This window comes from Prionailurus bengalensis, chromosome B2 (genome assembly GCF_016509475.1).
Source record: "Prionailurus bengalensis isolate Pbe53 chromosome B2, Fcat_Pben_1.1_paternal_pri, whole genome shotgun sequence".
Taxonomy (NCBI): Eukaryota; Metazoa; Chordata; class Mammalia; order Carnivora; family Felidae; genus Prionailurus; species Prionailurus bengalensis.
In genome coordinates, this window is record NC_057349.1 from 143,419,373 (window position 1) to 143,431,572 (window position 12,200).

General features: G+C 49.6%; 1 protein-coding gene across 1 annotated transcript in view; it reads left to right on the plus strand.

The window, feature by feature from the left end:
* Positions 1–476: 476 nt before the first annotated feature.
* FNDC1 (fibronectin type III domain containing 1) overlaps positions 477–12,200 on the plus strand; it is a 107,953-nt gene continuing 96,229 nt past the window's right edge. Inside the window, exon 1 of the mRNA XM_043592681.1 lies at positions 477–748. Within this exon, the coding sequence (XP_043448616.1) occupies positions 640–748 (109 nt within the window). The 5' untranslated portion in view covers positions 477–639. The remainder of the gene's footprint in view (positions 749–12,200) is intronic.

Here is a 12,200-nt window from a genome sequence, read left to right on the forward strand (position 1 = left end):
TAGGGACATTAAAGCCCCCTCTCCTGGGCGCGCGGGCTGTGGGAAGGCCCGGGCGAGCAGCAGGCAAGACCGCAATGTGCAGATAGAGGTGAAGGGGCCTGGCTCCAGTCCCCAGCGTTGAAACCAGGGTGTTTGTTTAAGGGATCATCACAGGGCACACACTCTTGGGCTTGGCAAGCGATTGGACGCGATGAGCCATTTCCCGAGCCAGAAAACGAGACAGGTTAGACAATGGGAGGAACGTCCCAGGCCACTTCGCCCGCACCGAAATCACCGAATTTTCAGAACCGCCAAGCGGGGTTCCGGGGCGCTCCGGCAGCCGGAGCCCAGGCGCGGCACCCAGTGCCCCGCCCGCCTGGCCCCGCCGCCCCGCCGCCCCGCCGCCCCGCCACCGGCAGGGGGCGCCCGCTCGCGGCTAAAAGGCACGGCCGGCGGCCGGCGGCCTCAGTACGCGGCGCGGCGGCCGGTGCGCGGGCGGAGCGACCAGCGCGGGGCCAGGGCGCCGCGGACACCGCGCAGAGCGCGCACTCCCATACGGACGGCGGGGACCCGACGGCTGTGCCCCCGCGCTCCCCGACTCCGGCCCAGCGCCCACCGGCCAGCCCGCCCGCCCAGCCCGCCGCGCACCCCGGGCTCCCGATGGCGCCCGAGGCCGGGGCGGCCCCGCGCGCGCGGTGCCCGCTGCCCTGGGCGGCGCTGCTGCTCCTGGCGGCGCTGCTGCCCGTCGTGTCCCCGGCGGGGGCTCCAGGTACGCGCAGCTCCGGGCTCGGCTGCCGGGCTCTCCGCGCCTCCTCGCCGCTTCTCTGTCCACCCTTCGCGCGTCACCCACCCTGCCTGTCGCTCTGGGGACCGCCGTCCCGCTCTGTGCTGTGCGTGTCAGTGTCACTAACCTGTGCGTCTTCATCGCTCGCGGGTCGGGGAGCGGGGTCTGGGCACTTGGCGCCGCGCGCGCGGGAGGTGGGCGCGGGGACACCGTTGGTACCCGGGGACCTCAGCGCTCTCGGTTTTGACTTTGCCGTCCAACGCGCAAAGTTCTGGAGACTCGAGTTCTGGAGGCTCGAGCAGTGTAACTTCCCGGAGAGATTCAGGCAAAGGGAAAAAACAAAAAAGAAAAAGAGAGAGTGAAAAGCGACCCCTCGGTGGTGATGCTTTCCTTTGCTCAGAATTTCCCCGTGGGCATCTTTCTTTCCCCCAGTTCACCTGCCCCGAGGTAGGATTGCCCGTTGGAAGGTGGCATTCGACAGACCAGGGGGGAGGCAGGGAGAGGGAGGCAGGACTCTTCTAGAAGCGCACTCTTCTAAAAGCTGCGAGCTGTCCCGGGGCGGTCGGGTACCTCGGTGCCCAAGCGGCAGCCGCCCTGACGGAGGCCAGTACCTCCCGGTGAGAACTTTGGAGCTGGGAGAAGACATCGGTCTTGAGAGCGGAGAGAGAGGGAGAGTGGGGGAGCCGATTTGGGAGAAGCTCCCCCTTCCCCAAAGACTGAAGTTGGAGATGGGATGGTGATGTGAGCAGCGCTTTTGGGAAAATGCCCGCGGGCCGGTTGTCAGAGTTTCTGAACGTTTCCTGCAGAAAGAGATACGTTTGTGGTGGCGTTTTCACCCTTAAGCCTTTGGCGGCCCTTGTTCCCACCTCCTGTGCAGACATTTTCACACTTAAAGCGTGTGGCCTTTATTTATGCCATCAGTTTGCAGGAATCCAAGAAGTCCACGTTTTTGTTTGAGACTGTTCACTCCTGGCTGGGTTATAAAAATTCAGATGTGACTCCAATGAGGGCTACTTGCTTTATGATGCTATTTGGTGTCCCCCTATATAGCCCTTTTGTACAAGGGGAATGGGACAATGTTGGGGGAGGGGTGTCGTGTTGTCGTCCAATTCTTTTTGGTGGGTCCATCCTGCGTAACGCTCGGGTTTATGTCACATGCTGGGATGTCAGAGGCACGTCTTCATAAAAGGCAGTGCTAGTGGTGGGTTTTGTTTTCCTCTCTGTTAGCAATCTCTAGGAAAGCATTCACGGAATATGTGGTACAGTGGTTCACAAGAATACAACTATTTTAAAGCCTTTCAAATTCCCCACCTACAACCCATGGCTTTTTTTTTCCCCCCTAAGTTAAAATTTCTGAATGTTGGAAGAGTTTTTGTTTCAGAAAATGGGCTGGAGCTGGAGGTAATGCTGAACCGGCCTCGCGACGATCCCACCTTCATTCCTGTTAGATCCCGCTGCCACCTGCCCAGTGGGTTACGTTTGAGTGCGTCTGGACTCGGGGTTGTTTGTGATAGCTTCAGAAATGCTTCTGTGTTCCGTGCTCTTCCTTCCCTTGCTTCTGCTCCGTAAATCCACTGAGCTGTGGAATGTGCAGCCTGGAATGCTTGCTGGCACTCTCTCTACTGTGTTGACGTGGGATTTGCAGTACAGTGATGATCAGACTAGAAGTGGACAAGCACATTTCGAAACGAGTATTTACTGCATTGTAGGGAAATAGAAGAAGGAAAGAAACAGACATCGTCTGCAGATAGCTCCCCGATGCTGTGAAAGAAATCATGGGGCACATAATGTATTTCATCTGCTCCTCTGGAAGGCTTCCTGTCTGTCCTGCTGGACATAGCTCCAGTCACTTGCAGACTTGTATTCTGGGTCTGACAGCAAGGCCACGGGCGCACTGCTCCTGCTCTGGCTGAATCAGTGCATGGGCCCAGCAAGCTGCTTGTTGAGTCAAGCCTCCCCCTACTCTCCAACCTTTGGGGGCTAGAATCCCTGTAATGAAATCACCCAGAGCCACTTTAAATGGCAAAGCATCACAGCTCAGAGGGGGCTCTCCTTAAAACAGAGGTGAATTGCAGGGCATGCTGAGGATCTATATAAACTCTTTAAGTTGGTGGCCCATTAATGTAAAACAAAATAAGCAGGCAATGCCTCCACCATCCATCCCATCAATAAACTAACAGGCAACCCTTAAAATTATGATGGCACTTGCCAGTCTGATAGGATGCATTTCTCTAAAAATGTGGGGACACACACACTCACATACATTTACAGCAGTTCCCTCAGGGTGGTTAGGGGTGACGTGACTTTGCTTCTTTAAAACTTAAATATCCTTTCAGGGACTGTGCCAGGTCAAAACTATTTTCAGAGTAATACGAAGATACTCTTTGCCTTTTTTTTTTTTTTTTTACCATGTTGACATTGACAGCAAGGGTGAGAAGCTTGGTGAGTAAAGCCACTGGTGCTTTAGTGTGAATCAAGGCAGTGGCACCATATTGTACTCATAGTCACTGAATTTTTTAGGCCTTTGAAGTGCAGTAAAGCTATGCCAGTTCCAATGAAGCATGTCCTGTGGCAACAGTAAAAATGATTCATTTTGCCAACTCTCTACCCTTGAATGCATGTCTTTTTAATATTGTGTGTGGAGGGGACAGGAAAGGGACATAAAGCAGTTCTGCTAACTACCCAAGTTCAGTGGTATTCCTGAAGAAAAGTTCTTGTGCGGTAGCTTGAGTTGGGAACTGAACTAGCTTCTTTTTTCATGGCACGCCATATTTACCAGAAAGAATGACCACAGACAAACTTGGGTATTTGGCAGACATCTTCTCAAAAATGAACAAAGGGGCCTGCCACTTCTAATAGGATAACTGATTGTATGTCTTGCTGGTGATAAAATTTCAACTTTCTAATGAAAGAATTTTGCCAAGTCATCTCTAACATCGATCGAAAGCTTCCTAATACTTAAAAACTTTTCTAATAATATTGATGGTGATATACATGAGTGTGATGTTTTAAATATTATCTTATAAAAATGTCTCAGCATACTGGGTGCCTGGGTGGCTCAGTTGGTTAAGCGTCTGACTCTTGATTTTTGGCTCAGGGCATGATCTCATGATCTCATGATCATGGTGTGTGGGTTCGAGCCCTGCGTTGGGCTCTGCGCTGACAGTGCGAAGCCTGCTTGGGATTCTCTCTCTCTGTCCCTCCCCTGCTCTGTCTTTCTCTCTCTCTTTCTGTCAAAATAAATAAATAAACTTAAAAAAAAGTCTCAGGATGTGACCTGCATAACCAGGTGAACCAGTAAATCTAAGTGACCAATGCCAAGTGTTACAAAATCTTGCCTGGCTAAAAGATCGATCCAAAGTGCAAGATAGCCCAATGGATTTTTCATGTAACAAAATGTGAAAAATTCTTGAGATGGTTTCAGATTCTGTATCACAACTAACCTTTAAGAAACTGCTACTTGATGAGTTTTGGTGTAGTATCAAAGATTTTCCAAACTTACTCATAAGGCTTTTAAAATACTTTTCCAACTATAGATCTGTGTGAGGCTGGGTTTTTTTCAGGTTCTCCAACCAAAACAACATATTTCCATAGCCTGAAGGCATAAGCAGATAAGAGATCCTGCTGTTTTCTATTAAAGAGATATGCTGAAGTGCAAAACAATGCCATTCGTCAATTACTTTTTGTATTGGAAAATGGTGATTTTTCATAAAATCCAATTTTTTAATGCCAATATGAAATGGTTTACTGCTGCTATTTTAAAATGATTTAATACATGCATAGTAACTTGTGCCTAGTTTTAATTTCTGGTCAGTAGATAGCATCAGATAAAACCCACATAAATATAAATCTCTGTGAGAACCTCATTAATTTAAGAGTAGAAAGGAATCCAGAGAACAGGAAGTTTGGCAACTGCTGGTGTAGACAAGGGGAGTAATTCCAAAATCAGGATGCCTGGGTCTGAGTCTCATGGTGTCATTCACATGCTGTGTGGCCTTGGGCCAGTTAGTCAGTCTCCACTAGTCCAACTGAATGGAAAGATACCTTCCATCTCCAGAAGCCCTCAGTGACTTTCTTGTGGCCCAACCTACACCCAGCTCTGTAGGGTTTCACTCCTTACTTCTGTCCTCTTTGAGAGGAGGAGGTGAAATACCCTTTCCTTTTATCTTGGGCATTGGAGCGCACCCAGATGAACTGTTTAATTCATCAACTGAACATGCAATTTGTTACTGTTGAATCAGAGGTTGTAAAAGAATTGCAGGGTAACAATTCCTGTCATTGGAAAATTATCCCTGGACAATTCCAGAGCATTGTCAATATGTCTAACCAAGGCTGTTCATATCTCTAGCTAAGTCATAAAGGCCCATTCCCTGAAAACAGGCAGGGGAGGGGGTGAGGAGTGTGTGTGTATGTGTGTGTGTGTGTGTGGGGGGTAATTAGTTTCCTATTTGCTGTTGTAACAGAGTACCACAAATTTAGTGGCATAAAAAACCACAAATTCATTATCTTCTAGTTCTAGAAGTCAGAAGTCCAAAGTGGGTTTCATTGGGCTAAGATGAAGGGCCATGTTCCTTCTGTAGGCTCTTGGGGAGAATCTGATCCTTATCTTTACAGCTTCTAGAAGTGCCCACATTCTTCTAGGGGCCCCTCCCAGCAGTCCGGTGACTCTGCCCCCACCCACACATTGCAGTTTCTGACTCTGACCTTCCTGTCTCCTTCTTTCACTTGTGAGGACCCTTGTGGTTATATTGGGCCCACCAGGATCATCCAGGATAATCTCACCAGCACCAGGTCCTGTCCTTCATCACATCTGCAAGGTCCATTTTGCCACATGAGGTCACATATTCTCAGGCTCTGGGGAATTAGGACATACACATCTTTGGGGGCTGTTATTCTGCTACTGCAGGGGTGGGTGGGGCAGTGGGGGGGGGGGGAGTCTGGAAGCAAACATTCCAGGAAAGACCCCATCAGCCTTCAGATAATTAGGAAGCAAACCTCTTTCCGTTGTTCCCTGTGGAACTTGGGGATTTCTTAAGTTATCATTAAACTTCTTATCAGAGGATTTTATTTCAGTTTGGAAATACAGAGGCAAGTATCTAAAGCTATAAAAATAAAGGAGAGAGGGGCGCCTGGGTGGCGCAGTCGGTTAAGCGTCCGACTTCAGCCAGGTCACGATCTCGCGGTCCGTGAGTTCAAGCCCCGCGTCAGGCTCTGGGCGGATGGCTCGGAGCCTGGAGCCTGTTTCCGATTGATTCTGCGTCTCCCTTTCTCTCTGCCCCTCCCCCGTTCATGCTCTGTCTCTCTCTGTCCCAAAAATAAATAAAAACGTTGAGAAAAAAAAAAATAAAATAAAGGAGAGAAAAATATGTATCTATTTACTTGTTAATCCATAGACTGTTTATGTTAGAATACATTGGAACCTGAAACTCTGGGTGCCTTTGAGGAGAGCTGGGTAGCTGGGGCAGGGGCGGATATTGCTTATTTCCTTTACCGGTTTCAGTAAGCACATATTGGAGCATTTGGATCAGGGTATTGATGATACGTATGAGCTAACCTCTTCGTGTCTCTCCTAGAATTTAACCTTGTCTTAGTTACAAAGAATGTGAATTTCATTCTGTTTTTGGGAATTGTGTCATTGTTGATTTTTCATTAAGGAAATTTCTCCAATATGGGCCAGATGGTTAAAATGTAGACATTTTGAACACAGTTATCTTTGTGCCGCTGAACATTTAGGGGACGTCCTGAGGAAGACAGTTTTCCTGTTCCTTTTCCTCGGCAGCGCTTGCGCTTCGCGGCCCTTAGGGGGCGCTGCTGGCCTGCTGGCGGCGTTTCCACCGCCCGCGGGCCCTTTGCATTGGCGCCCCGGCAGCTGTGGCTTTTTCAGAGTTCAGAAAATTAGGACAAACGTGCTCTGGGTTTCTCTTAGTGTTTGCCCTTGTTCAGTTTTGCTCCTCACTGAAGCTTCCTTCAGACGTTAAGTCAGGAAGGACAAATCATTAAGAGTGGAATTGAGTGCTTCCTAGTAATTTTCAACTGACCATTGGTGAGGAGGAATTTGAAGCCTAAAGTTAAATCCGGGGGTGGGGAGGAGTGTCAGCAACCCTTTAGCCCTGGGGGTCCCTGGTATTTCTGCTCTTCCTCCAGAGCTGCGGCAGCTGGAACACGGGGGACTGGAGGGTCACTGGCGGAGGACGCAGCCTCCTGAGTGCTGCGGGTCTGTTTCGAATGAGTTGATGAATCAGTTTCTCCCCTTTACCCTCCGTGGATTCTCTTTGTATCCGGGGAGTAATGCAAGTTCTAAGGCAGATTTGTAAGTCTAGCAAAATAGCTGGACAGCTGCTAGTGTCATTGCTCACAGTTTTCTGCCTCGGTCTCCTCTATGTGGAGATTAACTTGTAATGTCATAATGGTATAACCAACACAATTCCATTTTCACTTTACGTGGCATTCTTAGGTATGCATTTTAATTTCTTTTTAATAATAATTGGCAGTTAAAAATGCCACAGAGTCTACCGTTTCTCCGTATGTTATTTCATTTGATTTTCACGGCGACTTCGTGAAGTTGGTATCACCCTCACCTCACCACGAGGGAACTGCGTTCAGGGGAGTTAACTGATTTTCCCAAAGCCGGTCCTGTAGTCTGTGGTATCCCAGGATTTGGACCCCCGTCTTCTGGATCCACATCCTCCGTGCTTCCCGCAGACTCTCCCAGCTCCCATTTGGTTGTTTGCTTAATTTCCCTTGTTTTCTTTCTTCTTTAAGCTGGTGGTGGGAACTGGCACCAGCATTTCTGATTTGCTCAGAGCGCCCTTGTAAGTCTACGCTCTGGTGACACTGCCGTTGGCTATTGGGAAATGATCCTGTCACACCCCAAAGCGTATTGAGCTCCAGTAGGGCTTAATTTCCGATGAGCCTATTCCCTATTACAAAATATATTTGGCATTTGGGTATAAGCATGATCTTCATTGCGGGAAGTGTCTTTCCTCAGTGGCTCCTGTTAAAACGTGCCCTTCAGATGAGTGTTCTGTGTCTGGTTTGTTACAGAAACAGTTCAGTGTTTAGTACAGTGGTTCTCTGTGATGCCTGATCCTTATGGTGGAATCTGTCGGCCTTGTGTTGTCACTAGAAGGTTCTCAGAATTCAAGTTTGTTTACAGCAGACCACGTAAGTCAGGGAACAGTGCTGACAGACGTTAGGTGTTAATCTCGGGGGTTGATGGATCCTCACCTCTCCTGGATGGTAAGACTGTAACAGCATTATTGTTAAGGTGTTTGGAACTTCTCAGAAAAAAGTGTCCTCTAAATGCTGGGATTTGTGTTTTAGGGATTATTTTGCAAGGTCACATCTCTTCACCTGCATCCGCATTCACTTCACCTGACCCACGTGCTGGCTTGTACTGTGTGAACTTGGGCAGGTCATGACCCTGTGGGCCTGTTTCTCACGAAGTGACAGAATAGGACTGTAGACATGGCTAAGGGCCCCTTCTGGCTCTAACTTCGTGTGAGTCTCCATCTGAAGGCCATCCATCCATCCATCCATCCATCCATCCATCCATTCTTCCATTCATTCAGTCAGCAAGGGTCAATGCCCAAGCGTCAGTGCCCAAGCATCAATGCCTGTCAGACACAGGGATACCAAGTCCAACAAACACAGTCCGTCTGTCCAGAATGCACAGGCAGAGAGGGGGTGGGGAAGAGGGTACACACAGTGTGGTGTGTATGAGGGCAGTCCCTGGGGGGAATCAGACTGGAAGTCTCGGACAGCCGTATTTGAGCTGGGTTTTGAAGACGGGGGTGGGCATTCGTTAGAGAAGGAGGGCAAGGAAGGACATTTCGGGTGGAGGACCACCATGCGGTGGGTGTGAAGGCTCAGAGGCAGGGGGCATCGTGACATGTGTGAAGAAATGTGAGTTTTCTGGTGGCCCCTGCAAAGTGACCCCTTGGGAGAATGGTGGCATTCAGGGCTGGAAAGGTCAGCAGCAGGCAGCTTAGGAAGGGCCTGGAGTTTGACCATAGTCCAAAGCAGTCGTGGCCATTGAAAGAGCATCCACAGTGGGAGATTGCGTGGCCTCTGAGTGGAGGACAGTGCAGGAGTCGGGCCAGATGGGGGGGTTCTCTTATATCTGCTTATTTTTTTGAGGCTTGGGGAGTTTCTTCATTACATGCTAGACCAAGCTGACAGCTCCTAACTACTGTCTTTACTTCCAGTCCTATCTGAAATGTTCTAGAACAATCCCATTTTAAAAAAATATTCATTTTTGGGAGAGCACAGCAGGGGAGGGAGAGAAAGGGGTCAGAAGATCTGAAGTGGGCTCTGCGTTGACAGGCTGACAGCAGCGGGCCCAGTGGGGCCTCAAACTCACGACCTCTGAGATCATGACCTGAGCCGAAGTCAGATGCTCAACCGACTGAGCCACCCAGGTGCCCCTAGAACATCCCATCTTGGAATGGGTTCCAGGTTACCATGAGTCTCATGCCTTCACGTGTGGGCAGGTTGGTAGACTTTATAGTTAAGATGGGAGTACTGAATGTCAGGTGTCTTTGGGGTTGAGGGTGGTTCTGTGGACAGAATTCAGTGTGGTTTCCAAGGGAAAAAACCGTGGGCAATTTTAGGAGTTTGTGGCCGTGGCGGTGGTAGGTAACTTGGAACTGAAATCGATGGGCATAATCTATGCAGACTCTTGGAGCCTAAGTAGTGATGCTCCACTCTGAAGGTCACCCAAGCATCCACTCGTTTCAGGGTCTGACGGCTGTCACGTCGTGGACAGGTGGTTGGTTACAGCCAGCCGACACAGACTGGGGAGGAGCCCGGCTGTTTCTGGCAGAGGGGTGGACGGTGGGTCCCCTAAGCACGGCGCTGTGGCTGGACCAGCTGGCACCCCAGTGAGCAGTCCTGGCAGGGTGCACAGCGATGGCTAATTGGGGGTGACAGCACGGTTGTCTCCCGGTGACTGACAGTCACTACGGTCAGAAACAGCAGTGCTGGGCAGGGGAAGAGGCCAGGGACCCTGAGCGTCTCCCCTCTGGAGCAGCGACCTCAGCCAGGCCAGGCGAGGGCAGCCGGGGCAGGCTGTCCTTGTGCGGGGTGGGGGAGTGGCTGCCGTTGGCAGGGCAGTGGCGGGGAGGACTGCCTTCTCAGGGGCACCGCAGCCTCCATCCTTGTTTTGTAAAATGGTCTAAAATCCCCTACGGAGATTAGGGTCACACTGTGATGGTGCCGCCTTGTAAGTTGCCACACGGACACTTCCGCCTAGAGAACAGAAAGCTTAGGTGAGCCTTCCCCACAGTGACACCAGTGTGGCCTGTTGCACTCGCTGGGGCTCATAGTGCTTTCCATGTTCATTTATCACGAGTCTGCTGTGGCCTGCTCTTTCCCCAAGCACAGGGGTCAGGGGTTTGCACTCCACTGTAGGCCTAAAAGACTATTTCTTAACAACAGCTTTTTATTTTTTATTTCTTCAAAAAAAATTTTTTTAACGTCTGTTTATTTCTGAGAGAGAGACAGAGGGTGAGTGGGGGAGGGGCAGAGACAGAGAGGGAGACACAGAATCCGAAGCAGGCTCCAGGCTCTGAGCTGTCAGTACCCAGTCCGACTTGGGGCTCGAACCCATGGACTATGAGATCATGACCTGAGCCGAAGTCGGACGCTTAACCGACTGAGCCACCCAGGTGCCCCTTAAAAATGGCTTTTTAAAGTGTTTACTCTGAGGTAGTTGGAGTCACGTGCAGTTGTAAGAAATAATGCAGGGATCTCAGGTGTCCTTCACCCAGTGTCTCCCTAGGGTGACCTCTTGTGTAACTATAACACAGTGTCCAGCAGGAAGGTGACGTTGATACAAGCCATCGACTCTTCCCATCTCACGAGTGTTACGTGCTTGTGTGTGTGTTTCTACGTAATTTCGTCACGTGTGTAGATTGTGTGACCGCCACAGTCATGATGCAGAACATTCCATCCCCGGACTACTCTTTTGTAGTTCGTCTTCCTTCTTCCCGTCCACCTCAGCCCTTGGCAACCACTAACCTGTTCTCCACTTCTACAGTTTTGTCACGTCAAGGACGTCATGTGAATGGAACTATACAATATGTCACCTTTTGTATGGGTAAAGGCCTATTTTTAAGAAGTATGTTTGGGGTGCCTGGGTGGCCCAGTCGGTTAAGCTTCTGACTTTGGCTCAGGTCATGATCTCACTGCCTGTGGGTTCAAGCCCCACGTCGGGCCCTGTGCTGACAGCTCGGAGCCTGGAGCCTGCTTCAGAGTCCCTCTCCCTCTGCCCCTACCCCACTTGCCCCCCGCCCCACCCCCCCCCCCGCCTCTTTCTCTCTCTCTCTCTCTCTCTCTCTCTCTCAAAATAAATAAATATTTTAAAAAATAAGGAGTATTTTTGCCCATTCTGCTTGAGATGACTATAATTAGCTTGCAAGTATTTTTGCACACACTGAGATACCATGGTATATAATTTGGCATAGTGGCAAAATACTGCCACCGCCTGGTCCAAGCCACCTTACCTGAATTATTGCAATAACCTCTTTATTGGTGTCCCTGTTTCTGCCCTCTTTCCCTACATCCTATTCTCAAAACAGCAGCCACAGTGATTCTCATGACGTGTGAAGTCACAGAACCTTCTAGTAACTCCCCATCTCTCTTACATAAAAACCAAAATCCTAACAAGTTTTCAAGGCTACACATAATCATCTTCTATCCCATGCCCTCCCTCACTGTCAGGTCCAGCTACTTGGCTTCCTTGCTGGTCCTCTAATGTGCTAGGGACCTTCCAGCCCCAGTGCCTATGCACTTACTGTTCCCTCTGCCCAAAAAACTTTCCATAAACATCTATGGGTACATTCCTCACTGTCTTCAGATTCTTCATGCAACATCTCACCAGGTCTTATGTGACCACTTCCTCCCCAATTTAACAATGTAACCCTATCCCTACTCCCCAGTGCTTCTTACTCTGGCTCTATTTTTCTCCCCAGCTTATCCCTACCTGCTAGGTCATGTGTTTTGCTTTTGGATTTGATAAGTGCCTGTTGTCCTCCACTGGAGTATAAGCTCCACAAGAGACGGATATTTTGTTGGTTTTATTCACTGAAGTCTCTTCATTGCCTAGAATGCTGCCTGCACAGAGTAGGTGCTCCGTAAATATTTGCTGAATTATTGGATGCACTTTCTTTGGTATTGATTACATGTGCTATAAATATATTGATGTACACTGACTAACAACAGCAGGATACGTGGGGTCGGGGGGTGTGGGACAGTGTCCTGCCCACCTGTCTCCATAGTCCTGTGAGGTCAGCCCTCAAGTTTTGAAGAGTGTTGTCCCTCTGCGGCTGGAGCAGAGAATTACATTTACTAGTTTCCTAGGGCCACAAACTGGGTGGCTTTAAACAACAGAAAATTTATTCTCTCATACTTCTGGAGGCTGGAAGTCTGAAATCTG